Source organism: Cupressus sempervirens, chromosome 8, assembly GCF_028749045.1.
Source record: "Cupressus sempervirens isolate cs-2001-9-10 chromosome 8, ASM2874904v1, whole genome shotgun sequence".
Lineage (NCBI taxonomy): Eukaryota > Viridiplantae > Streptophyta > Pinopsida > Cupressales > Cupressaceae > Cupressus > Cupressus sempervirens.
Window position 1 is genome coordinate 113,005,538 of NC_143125.1, and position 15,353 is coordinate 113,020,890.

General features: G+C 37.3%; 2 protein-coding genes across 4 annotated transcripts in view; both read right to left on the reverse strand.

Moving 5' to 3' along the window:
• The window catches only part of LOC149541838 (Plastid-lipid associated protein PAP / fibrillin family protein), a 178,211-nt gene that overhangs the window by 20,227 nt on the left and 142,631 nt on the right, over nt 1–15,353 (reverse strand). The window lies entirely within an intron of this gene.
• LOC149541839 (uncharacterized) lies at nt 11,403–13,714 on the reverse strand. Its single transcript, XM_089796917.1, has 4 exons — nt 13,442–13,714; nt 12,903–13,303; nt 12,377–12,755; nt 11,403–12,238 (listed from the first exon to the last, which is right to left on the reverse strand). The coding sequence occupies exons 2-4, from the start codon at nt 13,020–13,022 to the stop codon at nt 11,970–11,972; spliced, it is 768 nt and encodes a 255-aa protein (XP_089653043.1). The 5' UTR covers nt 13,023–13,303; nt 13,442–13,714; the 3' UTR covers nt 11,403–11,969.

Here is a 15,353-nt window from a genome sequence, read left to right on the forward strand (position 1 = left end):
TTCTCTTAAATTTGGATAGATCCTCTTCATTCAATGAATCAGTTTTTGGTCTATGCATTATAAATGTCTCTACTTTATATGCAACATTAACTACTTGAATATACACTTCAATGATTATCTAGAATTTCTAGCAATCTGATTGCGTTGTTCTGATATGCCATTACCATGACATATGCAAAACGCAACCTTTATGTATGATCCTTAGTATGATGGTTAATTCTGATTATAACAACAATCAGCTTTCACCAAGAAAACACCAATCTGCCTTTATCCTGATATGGCAATCATTAATAAATAATCACTTCCAAATAGCTTTAATGCAAGAAACCTAGTATGCAATACACAGCAATATCTTTTGACAGAGATTAGTATCCAATGGTGCGGCAGTCAAAAATCTATCTTGCAATGTTTCCAAGATAAGCAGTCTAAGACTCTGAAATTGCGGCTCATATGCATCTCTTATTACTGTCCACAACCAAATGGATTCTTCAATGCTAAGCTCATGTCATGCCACAAAAGTTGAGCCCAGAAAATATATTTCACACTCCAAATATAGAGCTTCAAATCTGATATGAAAGGTTCACATCACAGAAATATGCAGTTGCCAAACTCAAAGGACTTCTAAGTGAAGAATGATTTTCGTGATAATCTTTTAATCCAAAATAGCACTCCCAGACAGGGCATCTATATAAAAATAAACTTGCAAGAAACTTCCTAAGAATACCATGATTCCCCTTATACGGTCCATAGAAGAAACTCCACGTTATTGTCAAAACAGCAGAAGATTATAAGGAAGGAAACATGCATTTATTATTGCTGTAAAATAATGTATTTATGATTATCTCCTAACAAAAGTCAAACTTCAAATATTTAATAATAATCTATAATCCAACTTCAATGGCAAACTGACTCTCTATCCTTTGCGCTAATCCCTTTTCATTGTGTTGTCTATGAAATTCTTACATTTGCAACCTAGCTCTGATACCATGTTGTTTTTCCTGAGGACCGCGGCAAATGTACTAAGCACTGTCATATTGGTATGTGTGTTCCAAATGCAATATCCTCTTAGATTTTTATATATAGAGAATAGGCCATGAATAGACATGTCCCTTCATGGGACATGTCTATTCATTAATCAAATAATTAATAATAACAAATTTAATCTCATAACAATGACCTTAAATCTCAATATATAGAACACACACACGCGCGCAAAGATATAAATTATATCTCATATATAAATATATATAGGTTTATCCGACTGAAGCTATCAAACATTAACAAGATACTCTAGACAGAAGTGGGTATGATCTTGCTAAATTTTGAAAAAGCATATGATAGGGTGGAATGGCCCTTTGTTATCAATATGCTTGAAGCATTTGGTTTCCCTTTGTATCATAGTAAATGGATCTCAATTCTTTTGAAAGATTCTTCTATAGTGATTGAAGTTAATGGTGAACTTTTAGAACCTATTCCACTCAAGAGATTCATTAAGCAAGGTTGCCCAATTGCACCATCCCTATTTGTCATTACAACTAATGCTTTGGTTTTCATACAAACAGAACCAAAATTAGGACCTCCAATCAAGCGTATATCTCTCCCAAATAGTGAAGAATTGATCAATGCTAAATTTGTTGATGATACAACATTATTCCTAGAATTATCTAATAACAACTTTGACTATGTTATGATGAGGCTTCAACTCTTTTGTCATGCCTCAAAAGCCAAAATTGCTCCGACAAATCCACTGTGCTTCGTTGGTTTGATATACCCCCTAATTGAATCCTTCAAAAAGGTTTGATGTGGAATGTACCTAACACCACTGTGAGGTACCTTGGTATCCCTCTTGCTATTGAACACTCCATTAAAGACATGTGGCAATGGATTCACTCCAAGATTGAAACAAAGCATTCTAAGTGTCAACCCATATGTGACATTGGTTGGGAGGGTTCAAGTAGTGCAAAAAGTGTTGTCTTCACATGCTATTTACTATGCATCTGTTTGGGTTTTTGCAAATTATCAAACTAGTAAGTGGAATGTCCCCATTCTTGCTATCATCAGAGTTTGAGAGATTGGCCTATTATTGTGATCCTCGTAGGAAAATTCTTGTAGATAGTGGGTCTTTTGAGACAAAGGCTTGGCTATGGGGGGGTCTGTAATGTTCTGTTGTCCAACTAACCCTCAGGAACAAATCTGTCCATGAGTGAAACTAGCAAATGCCAAAATCAAACTTGACCTAATGAGCATAGGTCACAATGTTCGTACAGGGAAGCCTGAAAAAGGTCGTATAGTACCCACTTGGAGATGCTAGGAGGCCGGTAAATTGAAGGTTGTACGGTAAAGTTGATGGTTGTATGGTATGGAGGATTGGCTAACAAATAGGTAATATGGTGGGCCGTACGTGAAGCAGCAAATGGTAAGTCTATAGGATATAACAAGGGGTTGTATGGTAGCTGGGTGGCCGTACAGTAGACTTGGGGAGGTCGTATGGTATGGGAAAAGCAAGCCGTACGATGTGGGGAGGCAGGGCTGTTCGGATGGAGAAACAGGGTTGTATGGATGAAGAAACAAGGCCGTATGGATGGGTAATGTTGTAGTACTGAAAAATGCACGGATGGTGTACGAATGGAAGGTGGATTCAATCATGCAACCATAAACTTATAGTCCCGAATTCATTAGATAAAAGCCAAACAAGAATGGAGATTGAACATGAATAACCTTCAATTAATATTTGAAACAAGATGGTGCTCTAATTTGCTAGATCCGAGCGAAGTATTACAAGCAATGGAATAGGGTGAGGGTTGAATCCCACCGAAACTGGAATAGCCAAGTAGGGAAGATCTTTCACTTCCGAAATGGCGAAGAAAAAAGAATCCCAATGGGAATTTGCTGTACAAAAAAAAATCCAAATCGCATACCAATGACTACCTACAAGTCGTGCTTAAATTCTCATCGAAGAAAACCTTTCCGAGGGTGTACAAAGATAGCCAACAGCTACACTTACGTACGGAAACTAAAACAAAAATGGGTCCGAGATATACTATATCAATTGGCTCATTAACTAAGGTTTGATTAAGAATTTATTTTATGACCGGAACATTACAGGGCCTTGGCTTCTTCACAATTTAGTATATTCCAGTTTTGCCTTCATTTCACTCAAACAGTTTTAAAAAATGTCTATAGGCTTTAGATGCGCATTTAACATGTAAAAATCATATTTATGCATTCAGATGGTTAAAATCGATTGCATTTTGTTGGAGTTTGTAGCTGCGATAGAAATCCTTATCACAGGGTGTTAATACTGTTATCATCACCTTCAGCTGAAAAAGACATTTATGATAATTTGTAATCTTCAAGTTTAAGACATGTGCCATGCAACATGCATCCAGGCATGGAAATACGAAGAGTTGTATTTGAAAATTTAGAATTATGTTTTGAGAAATTGAAGAGACCTTTGGTTATAATGAGAAGAGTCTCTCTATGTTATATATATCATATCAAGTGAAATGCATTGTACACTTGAACATTTATGATCAATAAAATGATATTTTGTTGTGTGCTAGAGCTTTTCCCTTCATTCTAGAAGGGTTTTCCTAGGGTATCTTTTGGTGTTTGTTTTAGTGTTATGTTTCCCTTATTGGTGTTTATCATTGATTTCTAGGGCTAAATCCAACATGGTATCAAATCAAAGTTTGATAACATCAATAAGGAAATTGTTCAAGACCAGCTATGATTATTACGGTAACCGTGCAAGGTAGCACTCAAAGGAGGCTCTCTTGTTATTTTTGCATGATCTATCATGGGATGAGTTATCTAGATCTCCTACCTAGATGATGTAATCAGAAATTATGTATGGTTTTATTTACACTCTCAATGTTTCATATGAATCTGAAAGGGGGCAAAAGTCTTCAAATGTCAATAATGCCAATAATTATTGGTCATTTGAAATAGAAGACTTTTTAGGTGTTAAGGGTGTAGATGTGCGTGCGTGATTGTTTCTCAACTCAAGCACAGGTTGTGGAATTCGGATATCATACATCTTGCATCGCCTGGGGTTCTCTACCTACGATTTTCATAATTTGATCCTCTAGCTACTAAATGTATACATATTATCACCAAGCTCTACATGGTAAATATTTCATTATCAAACTGAATCACTACGATCTTCATCAAAGTCTCCATGTAGTAGGTTTCCTTCAATGTTTTTTGGTAATTCCCTTCTTAATTTTTTCTTGGATGGCTGTGTTTTATGATCGTCTTAGAGGTTTGTATTCTTACTCATTTTTATGCTAGGGTTGGGTCATCCTTGCATGAGAAGTTAATATGTGCAGATTTCATTTCCTTATGAAACTTTACCAGAATTTCTCTATATTTATCCTTATGTGATATGTGAGACTTTGTATCATTTTTGTGGTTATCTTCTACGAGTTGTCTTGGATCTCTAGAAGATCTGGGCAGATATACAACAATGTTGTAAGGATGTCTGACCAGCATTATCGAATTTCGTTGAGCTTATTGTCGTCGAGCCAGCAAGAATGTAATGAAATAACTTGCACAATAGAAGAAATAATATGAAATATTATATAAATACTTGATAATAACTGAGAGTAATAGACCACTTCGAGGGGACAACCTCCAAATATCTCCAATGAGAACACAATACACAAAATGATCATGAAATAAGACTCACAACCTCCTATATATACCAAATTATGCTTAGGTTGAATAGACACAACCCTACATAACACTTAGGCCGACCTACCTACCTAAATAATAATATAATAATAATATCATGACTTAATTAAGGATTAAGATAGCCGCAAGTTGACTATTCATAACCCTATATACACCAATATTAAGGGCGTAGCATGCCTCCTCTCGTGAAAGAAGCATTGTCCTCAATGCTAACCAAGTGTGGATTCTTTTGAATGAACTCCTCATCCTCCCATGTGGCCTCTTCAACTAGTAAGTTCTTCCATTGGATAAGGAAACTAAGCGAGGGTTCTATTCCTCAACTTCTTTGTGCTTGTTTGAAGAATGCACTCTGGTTCCAAAATTATTCTTCCTTCTTCATCAAGCTTTGGTAGTACTGTTTGAGTAGGACAATTCTGCCCAATTACTTTCTTCAAACAAGAAACATGAAAAATTGGATGTATCTTTGTTGTTGGTAGGAACTCAACCTTGTAGGCAACACTACTAATCTTTTGCATTCCATAATATCTTGGAGACAACTTATTATTCTTTTTTTGTTGCTTCATTGAGATTTGTTTATAAGGCTGCAATCTCAAGAAGATCCAATCCCCAACTTCAAAATTTCTTTCACTTTGATGTTGGTCTGCTTGTTGTTCCATTCAATTCTGTGCCATAGCTAAATTCTCCTTGAGTCCTGAAAGTACCTGTTGTTAATGAAGCAAGTGGTCCTCTACTGCCTCAACTCCTATTGACACCTTTAATGATGATGTGATGGAAGGAGGATGATATCCATAAAGTGCCAAAAATGGAGACATTTTTTATGAGCTATGAAAAGAAGTATTGTACTACCATTCGGCAAGAGGTAGCCAATCTACCCATTGAGATTGTTATTCTGAAGTGAAACAACGTAGATATCCTTCCAAACATTTATTAACAACCTTAATTTGCCCATCTGATTGAGGATGGTATGAAGAACTATGAGCCAATTGAGTACCCAAACATGAGAATAAATGTTTCCAAAAGTGACTACTAAAGATAGGATCACGATCACTAACAATAACCTGAGGTGTACCATGTAGCTTTTGGATATTCTCCAAGAAACTTTTTGCCACCATACTTGTTGTAAAAAGATGTGATAATGCAATGAAATGTGCATATTTAGTGAGGCGATCAACTACTACCACGATGGCATTATGACCTAAGCCTTGTGATGAAGTTCATGGATACCTCTTCCCAACGTTGGTTAGGAATAGGTAATGGTTGCAAGAGACCTGGTGTCTTAATTGTTTCCCCCCTATTTCTTTGACAAACCAAACATTTTGCCACAAATTTTTGAACATCACCTTTTAGCCCTTTCCAAAAAAAATCTTGCTTAACCCAATGATATGTCTTCAGAAATCATGAATGACCACCAATTGGGGACTCATGTAGTTCTTTGAGAATCTTGTGTTTAAGAGTAGAATTCTTGCAAAGATACAAGTGCTCTTTATATCAAAGAATATCCCCCTTTAAACAAAAATTATCTGAGTTACTAGGGCTACTTTTTATCTATGTTCTTCGGGGACGCGTACCCGGCCTAAAACCCCCCGTTTCGAGGATGGGGACGTCCTGGGGATGGGGGGATGGGTATGGGACGTCCCCCAGCCGTCCCCAAATTCCCTTTTTTTGCAGGGGATGTCCCCGAAACTTGGGGATGTGGGTGGAACAAAAAGGGGACGACCAATACTGAAAGGGGACGTCTAGCCGTCCCCCAACCGTACCAGGTACGGCCGGCCGTCCCCATTTTTTGCAAGCTCAAAACATAAAAAAAACATTTGTTGTGTCTTTTTTGGTCGGCTAGTGGGCCCCACTCCTCCAAAAACCCTAAAATGTATATAACTCAACACATTTAAATTGTTTTAACCATTCTTTGATTTTCATTTTATGTTGCAGCTGGCTGAAGTTTTCATTTTGCAAGTAGAGGAGGTAATACTTTTGTTTCCAAGAGTTTGACCAAGGGTTTGATCTTCTATTTTGTCCACCAAGTAAGTATAAAACTCTTTGTGCTTTCATCTATCATTTTTTTAATAAATTTGTAGCTTGCAAAGTCTGATTTTTTTTTATTTTTTCATTGTTTCAGCTCATATATCTATTCAATTGCATATTTAAACACAATGAGCAGCAGTGGGAGTACAAGTAGTAGTAGTGAAGAAGAAAATGTAGAGGTTGATGTTGTTAGTAGTGACACTAGGCAAAAACCCAATCCTAAAGCTGATTTGTTTAAATGCCCTTCCAACATTATGAAGAATTTTGCAAAAGGTCCTTTTAATAGGAAAAAACCTCTTCTCCAATATGTGACACCTAGGCCAAAAGATACAAAGAATTCGGGAGGGACTAGGGTGTGGGATTGTCATGTTTGTCTTGATGATTTTAGGGGCAGCTATACAAGAGTGAAGTCACATTTTTTAGGTGTTACATGCCAAGGAGTCAAAGCTTGTCCTAACCTAACCGATGAACAAAAATTAGAATGTCAAAGATTGCACTTAGAGGCTGAAATGGAGGGGCAAAATTTGACAGTGACATCACCATCCATTCCCTCACAATCATCTAGGCATATTTCATCCGCCATTGGTACTAGTGGCAGCCCTAGTGGGTCTAGAGGGAAGAGAAAGATAAGTAGTAGTGAGAAGGGCTCGGTGGAAAGTATGTTTAATGCACAGGCAAAGGAGAAGTGTGAGGCATCCATTGGTAGATTCTTTGTTGCTAATGGTATCCCATATAATGCAGCCCGTTCCACTTATTATAAACAAATGGTGAAAGATATTATGAGCATGAATTCCTCATTTGTGCCCCCGGTGAGCATAAGCTACGAACCACTATCCTATATGAAGAGTACTCAAAGGTTGCTTTATTATTTGAGGATATGAGACGCACTTGGGTTAGGACAGGCTGCTCTATTGTGATGGATGGGTGGACCGATGTTAGACATCGGCCACTCATTAATATCATTGTCACATCCCCTGTTGGCTCTTATTTTTTGAGAGCCATAGATTGCTCAGGAAAGAAGAAGGATGCAGATTTTCAGTTCACCATTTTGCGAGATGCCATAGAAGAGATTGGGCCCTCTAATGTTGTACAGGTTATCACAGATTCTACACCTGTGTGCAAATCAACAGGTTTGATGATAGAGGGTGCTTATAAGCACATATTTTGGACCCCTTGTTGTGTTCATTCCTTGAACAATGCATTGAAGGACATAGGGAAGATTGAATGGGTGAAGCAAATGGTGCTAGAAGCTAGAGAAGTGCAAATGTTTATTTGCAACCACCACACTTCACTTGCTCTATTCAGGCCCTTCTCTAAGAACGAGTTCCTGAAACCAGCCGAGACAAGGTATGTCAATTATAATTATAGTTTACTTTTAGTTTGTTTTAACTTTAAGTTATTTAAAAAAATTATTTATAAGTTTACTTACATGTGATGCTTTTTGTTTTAAATTTTAATCATTAATGTTTAAGTTTAAATTTTTAATTTTTAATTGTTGCTATAGGTATTGCACATATTTCATCTTGATGGAGAGGATGATTGTGGTGTATGAGGCCCTTCAATTGATGGTGGTGAATCCAGAGTGGGGACGATGGTCTCATTCTAAGTCCACTGAAGGAAAAGCAGTGAGGCAAAGGATCCTTGATGAGAGTTGGTGGTCCACAATGAAGTAAGTTGTTGGTTTTTAAATTTACTATTAGTCTTTTGCTTGCTGATTTTCCTACTAATAATCTTAAAATTCTTAAAATTCTAATTCTGTTTTTTGTTTTTTTGGCATTTTGATCTTGCAGATACATTTGCTCTGTCATAGCGCCCATTGTTGATGTCAGTAGATATGCTGATACTGACGCTCCTAGTTTAGGAGAGATCTATGAGACTATTGACAGCATATTGGGTAAGATGAAGAGAATTTTTGCGGCAAAGGATCCTACATTGGGCTTTTTTTATGAGGAGCATATTAGGCCTATTGTGACGCGGAGGTGGAACATAATGAATACCTCGCTTCATATGACAGCATTTGCTCTAAATCCCAAATGGTATGCACAGTTGGGTGGAAGGGGTCTCCCATGTGATGATCCTAAGGTTTTGGATGGCTTCACAAAAGCAATTGATAAGATGTATTCAACTCAAGATGCCTCTACTCTTCGTGCACAGTTCCTTGACTTCACCAACCTTCGTGGCCCAAACTTGGGTAAGCCACAAGCAAGGTTGGATAGAGTTGTTTTGGCACAGAGGGATCCTATTGGATGGTGGACTTGGCATGGGAGAGATACACCTGAGTTAAAGATACTTGTCGGTCGCCTCCTTTCACAGGTTGCTAGTTCTTCAGCTGCAGAGAGGAACTGGTCCACATATTCATATATCCACTCTATCAAGAGGAATAGACTTACCTCTAAAAGAGCGGAGAAGCTAGTGACAGTGCATCATGCTCTTCAACTTGTCGATCGCCAGACTCCAGAGTATAGGCAGACACCAACTTTGCGATGGGATGTTGAGCCTGAGGATGTGGCCCAGATAGATGAGGATGACATAGCACCAGGACTGATTGGGGTTCCATTAGATGAGACTATGCTTCCTGTGGAGGATGACAGTGAGGAGGATTCTGATTTTGATGCCATGGATTAGTAGAGGCACAATAGGAGCAGCAGTCTGCTTCATTTTCTATGTTTTGCTTTTTATGTTGAACATGAACATGATTATGATACATTGATTATATGATACTTATTACTTTATGGCAGCCTATAGCTTTGGGCATATTTTGATTTTGATTTTCAAATTTATGATTTATCATGCTTATCATTGTGAGTCTTATGATATTGGCAATGGTTAATAACTTAATGTTCATTGTTCAGTGTTCTCTGATATTGTATTGATATGCATTTTGAGAATTGGATACTAAAATACTAAATAGTAAAATACTAAAATCGGATATTATTTCATAGATGGCATTCAAATGTTGTATGGTATGGTTCTATAATGTTTAAATGACATGCTTTGTGCTTAATGTCATATGAATGACATGTATATTTACAAATTTCAATGTATATACTATATTTTAAAATTTTCCTATATATATAGCCGTCCCCGTCCTCCCCCCCCCCGTCCTCAAAATCGCCAAAAAAATTTGCCGTCCCGGAAACCCGTCCCGCCGTCCCCGTACCGGAAACTTGGGGGAACATAGCTTTTTATTTGTTGGATGAGATTACTTGTTGCAGCATCATTTTGTCACTCTTCTTTGGCTTCTACCACTTAATTTTCTTGTAATTTGAAAGGGCACACAATAAGGCTTCATCTTTTTCATCCTACTTGAAAAGTGCATCAGCTACAATATTTTCCTTCCCTTTCTTGTATACAATTTCAAAGTCACATCCCAACATCTGAGTGACCATTTTGGTTGCTCTTCTAAAGATAGTCTTTATTCAAAAAATATTTTAGGCTATCATGATCTGTCTTAACCTTGAAGTGTCGACCCATTAAATAAGGCCTCCATTTTTTAACTACACGAAGGATTGCTAGCATTTCCTTCTCATAAATAGGTTTGAGTTGATTTTTACTTTTTAATTGACAATTCTCAAAAGCAATTGGTCGACCTTCTTGCATGAGAACTACTCCTATCCCATTTCCAGAGGCATCACATTCCACAATGAATTCCTTGGTGAAGTCCAGAGTGACAAGCACTAGAGTTGTACACGTAGCCTTCTTCAATTGCTCAAATGCTACATTAGCAGATTCATTCCAATGAAAAGAATCCTTCTTCAATAGAAGTGTTAAGGGGTGCTGCTATACAACCTCACAAATCTTCTATAGTACCCTGTCAATCCCAAGAAACCCCTTAGCTTCTTAATGGTTTTTGGAATAGGCCATTCCATGATAGCCTTAATTTTGTTAGGGTCCACCTTTACTCCATGTGAAACTATGCGTCCAAAATACCTCACCTCCTTAAGAGAAAAGGCATACTTGGATGGCTTAGAATAGAGTTGATGATCTTCAAGTAATTGTAAAGCTTGATCTACATGTTGCAAATGTTCTTCCCAAGTCTTGCTATAAATTAATATATCATCAAAAAACACTAACACAAACTTTCTCAAGAACTTAAAAATGGAAAATCAACCTTTGGAATGTTGATGGTTCATTGGTAAGACCGGATGGCATCACCAAAAATTCATAATGAACCTCATGAATTTGAAATGTTATCTTGCAAATATCTTCCTCCTTAATCTGAATTTGGTGATAACCTGATCTAAGATCTAACTTGGTAAAATACATAACTCCATTTAATTCATCTAGAAGATCATCGATGTCTGGAATAGGAAACTTATCTTTAATGGTGTACTTGTTGCAGTGTAATGAGACTCGAACTCGGCAAGTGTAACTTGACTCATGACCCGGCTCGGCGGTGACTCGGCGGCGACTCGACAAAGTGAAAAAATCTCGAAATTTTAAGATTTTTTAAAATTTAAAGAACATTCCATGCACCCATTATTGAATAAAGCGTAAAGACACAATAACATCATTAAATACAAGATAATTTGATCATAATGCACATGCCACATACTTAAAAACTTAAAACTTAAAAGTCAAACATCGATTACATAAGTACAATACTACAAAGTTACAAACTTACAAAGGTAAATTGCTAAAAGTAAATACTATATTACTAGTAATTAAAGTCAAACTAAGATAAATCCATGCAAACCATCAAACTCTATATGTATTATCATTTATACATTATGAAATCCAACACATCAAGATTCAATAGTCATCATCAAATTCAAATGTTCTAAATGCTGATCATATATTAAGTTAAACTGTTAAACAAAAAGTTAAAACAAGACTATAAGTCTACAACTATGGCTCCTAGTCGGAGTTCTCATCATCATCCTCATCCTCAGGCTTATCCTCATCGTCATCCTCATCCTCATCCCCAACCTCAGCCTCAACCTCAGGCTCAGGCTCAGTATAATCTATAAAATGCCTCTTAGTAAGGCGTCTAAGGTAGGTCCTGGATGTCTCAGTAGCCATAGCATCGGCTTGTGAGGTGCCTCTACGATCAACTATACTCTCTGCCTCTGGCTCTGCCAATGTCTGTGAGGTGCCCCTAGGAACAACTGGAGCTCTCTGGTCCTCTGCTGCCATAGCCACAACCTTAGCCTGGCCCTCTCTATCTGCCTGGTCAAGCCACTGTAGGTCATCATCATCAAAGACAGGATCAGTAGCCTCAATGATCCAATCAGAGTCTGGATCAACCTCCTCTAGAGTAATCGGAGAGGTGTCACTATCCAAATCTCCCTGATCCTAATGCGCAGGTTGTAGTGCACAAAGACTAGACTATTCATTTTCTGCACAAAGACTAGACTATTCATTTTCTGCACAAACAACTTGTTACGCCTCTTCGAGTGGATGTGCTCGAACATGCTCCAATTGCGCTCACATCCAGAAGCGCTACTTGGCTGGCTCAAAATGCGGGTGGCGATTTGCTGAAGGTTTTCGGTTGAAGGCCCAAACATTTGCCACCATCTATCTGAATTTTGAAAAAAGGAAAACAAAAATAATTAGTCTTATTTCAAAATTTGAACTTTAAGTTTAAAGCTAGAAATTTAGAAACTAGATTGTATAAGGCTTAAGCTACAATCTTTAATTGGCTACAATTTTGTACGACCTTCTTTGCAAATTTGACTTGAAAAAATGGGCCCTGATGCATTATTATAGGCATCCATCTCAAGCAATATATCTGTGGGATTAGGGGACATCTTCGATATCACTGTGTATAGGCCACTAAGAACCTCCTCATCTGCCTTGAAATCATCACAGAAACGATATGCCGGATTTAGGTAATAAGCTACTGCATGGATGGGCTTATGAAGCTGATTTTGCCATCTCCTATCAATTATGTCCCAAATAGGGTCATAGTTTTCCTCAACTCCTACATATTTGGCCTTAATAGTCTCCTTGACCCTATCCATGGCCTCATAAATGTAGCCCATAGAAGGCTTCTTGCGATCAGCAACTCGTAGGAGAGCTACAAGGGGCTCGGTGATCTACAAAACAATTAAACAAAAAAACAATTTAGTGAATGATGAAACTTTGCAAAGTTGCATAATGAAAATAAAACAAAAATATGTATGAGACAAATTAATTTATAAAATTTTAAGACTTAAGCTTTTAAAATTTAAATTTTAAATTACCTCCACAATCTTCAAACATGGCTCCCAAAAATCATCATCATCATAAATGCATTTTGTTGTATCTATCCCTGCAGGGCTGCTCGCAAAGGAGGAGGAACTCCATTCTGGACCAACAAACATGCACCTCAACTCTAACCTTGAACTCAGCAAGGATTTTAGTGTGACAAAGTTAGAGGCAAATCTTGTGATACCAAGACGAGCCAACTCCTTTTCCTTTGTCTATTTCCTCATAGTGTTGAGGACCAAGGCATGATTATAGATGAACTTACAAAGATTTTTGGCCTTGGTAACACATGATTTCACCGATACAAGCTTGTCAATATCCTCTAACATGAGGTCGATGCAATGGGCCACAGATGGAGTCCAAAAGATTTTTGGGTGTCTCTCCATCAATAGTTTTCCTGCAGCAATTTTAAATTAGTTAGTAAACAATGAAAATTTTTGATGTATTAAAAAACTTTTAATTTTCAAAATTTAATGAAAAACTAAAACAAATTTTTTAGAAGTAGAACTTAGAAAGTTAGAAGTTAAAATTTTACCTGCAATAACATAATTAGCTGCATTATCTGTCACCACTTGGACAACATTGTCTTCCCCCACCTCCCTTATGACCTCCTCAATAGTCTCACATAAGAATTTTGCATTTTTCACACATGAGGAAACATCTATGGACCTCAAAAACATGGTGGATCTTGAAAGTGAAAATTAAACAAAATAATTATCATTCAAGAATCAATACTCAATAAAACAAAATTTTCGTTATTCAATAATAGTATACATTAAATTTTAGACTTCAAGAAGTAGAGCATGATGAATTACCTCCACTAGAAATAAGAAAATTTAGGAGGGTTCTGGACCTCCTATCTGCCCATCCATCTGTCATGATGGTACACCCCTTTTGGCTCCAAATCTTTTTGTGGTCGTCCAACTCAAGTTTCATCTCCTCAACCATATCTAGCAAGAGGGGGCCACTCAACTCATCTTCAGTGAGGGCTTTGAACCTTGCACCACAGATGGAAATTGCATCAATCATCCCCTGCCAATAAGGAGTCCTATTACATTTATAAAAACATTTTAATTAGCATATTTCAAATTTTCAACATCAAGTTAAAAGTATAAAATTGAATATAAATTTTAAAACTTAAAACGTAAAGCAATCAAATATAAATGAAGTTGAAAACTTGAAGTACCTGGCAGCTATAAATGGAATGTCGCAGAAAAACCAAAACTTGCAAATTGCTCTTACTCCAGCTTCATGTATCTCCCTATTCAAGCCCATGCTCTCAAGTGAGGGTTGTGCACTAGGAGTGGTACGCAGTACAAAAAAGTTGTCCAACTTGCTAGATTTTCTGACTCTAGGACGAAGAATAGCAGCACTACTAGAAGGGGCAGCAGCAGTAGCATCACTAGAAGTGCAAGGAATAGATGTCGAAGAAGCACGAGCAATAGAAGCACTAGGACGATAGGGGGGACTGGAAGAACCTTCTCCAACACAACCTACTGACTCAGAAACATTTGCAGATGAGCGTGGAAGGGAACTAGAACCAATTTGAGTTAACTCTTCTAATTGTTTTTTTTTTAATTCTTTTTCTTGTTCATATTTTTCCAAGGCTACATAACAAAAACGTTGAGCCTCAACAATTGCAGCTCCACAAGGCTCAATATCATGACCGCGTAAGCCAGCAATATGGTATTTTAATCTATTTATCCCCCCACTATTAATGGTTTTGCAAAATAGGCATTTTGTTTGAGTTCTCTTTCTACCCGAAAATTCTATGGTGAACTTCCAACACTCATCTTTTTTGTTGCCTTTAGAGAGCTTGGGTTTTTTACCTCCAGAACCCATTATGACTTAATTAAGGAAAAATGTAAAGGTTGCTGCTATAAGACATTTTAGACCAAATATTACCATTTCAGCATTGCATTTTATGAAGATGTAAAGTTATAAAAAAACTCATAAACAAACAAAAAAAATTCATGCAAAAAACCCATAAGCATAGACAAAAAAAATCAAAATCTAAACAATCAAGTCTTACCTCTTTCAAATGCTTTGGGAAGTGTTGAGAAGAGTTCCTATAAACTCCTTGATGATCTAAATGCAAGCTCCAATGTCACAAATGCAAGCTCCAATGTCACAAATGCAAGCTTTTCTCCTCCTCCTTTCAGCAGGTTGCAAAACAAGAAAACTCTATTTCTCTTCTACCTCTCTCTCTCTTTCTTCTTTTCACTATAGACTATTATGGGAGCCCTTTTAGGGTTATATGAGTGAGAAATGTAAAAATAAAACATTAAAAAAAGTTGCAAATAAATTATATTTTAATGGTCGAATTTTTGCCTGCCGCGGCCGAGTCAAGCTCAGTCAGGTCAGGCGAGCCACTCTGTGACTCACGAGTCAGGCGAGTCACTCCTTGTGACTCGCCGCTCGCGGGTCACGAGTCATTGTGACTCGGC

Coding starts and splice junctions, on each gene's coding strand:
- LOC149541839 (XM_089796917.1), bottom strand. CDS start 13,022: ATGTTTGTTGGTCCAGAATGGAGTTCCTCCTCCTTTGCGAGCAGCCCT. Junction 12,756..12,902: donor CATGTTTGAAGATTGTGGAG/GTAATTTAAAAT, acceptor ATTGTTTTGTAG/ATCACCGAGCCCCTTGTAGC. Junction 12,239..12,376: donor AAGTCAAATTTGCAAAGAAG/GTCGTACAAAAT, acceptor TTCAAAATTCAG/ATAGATGGTGGCAAATGTTT.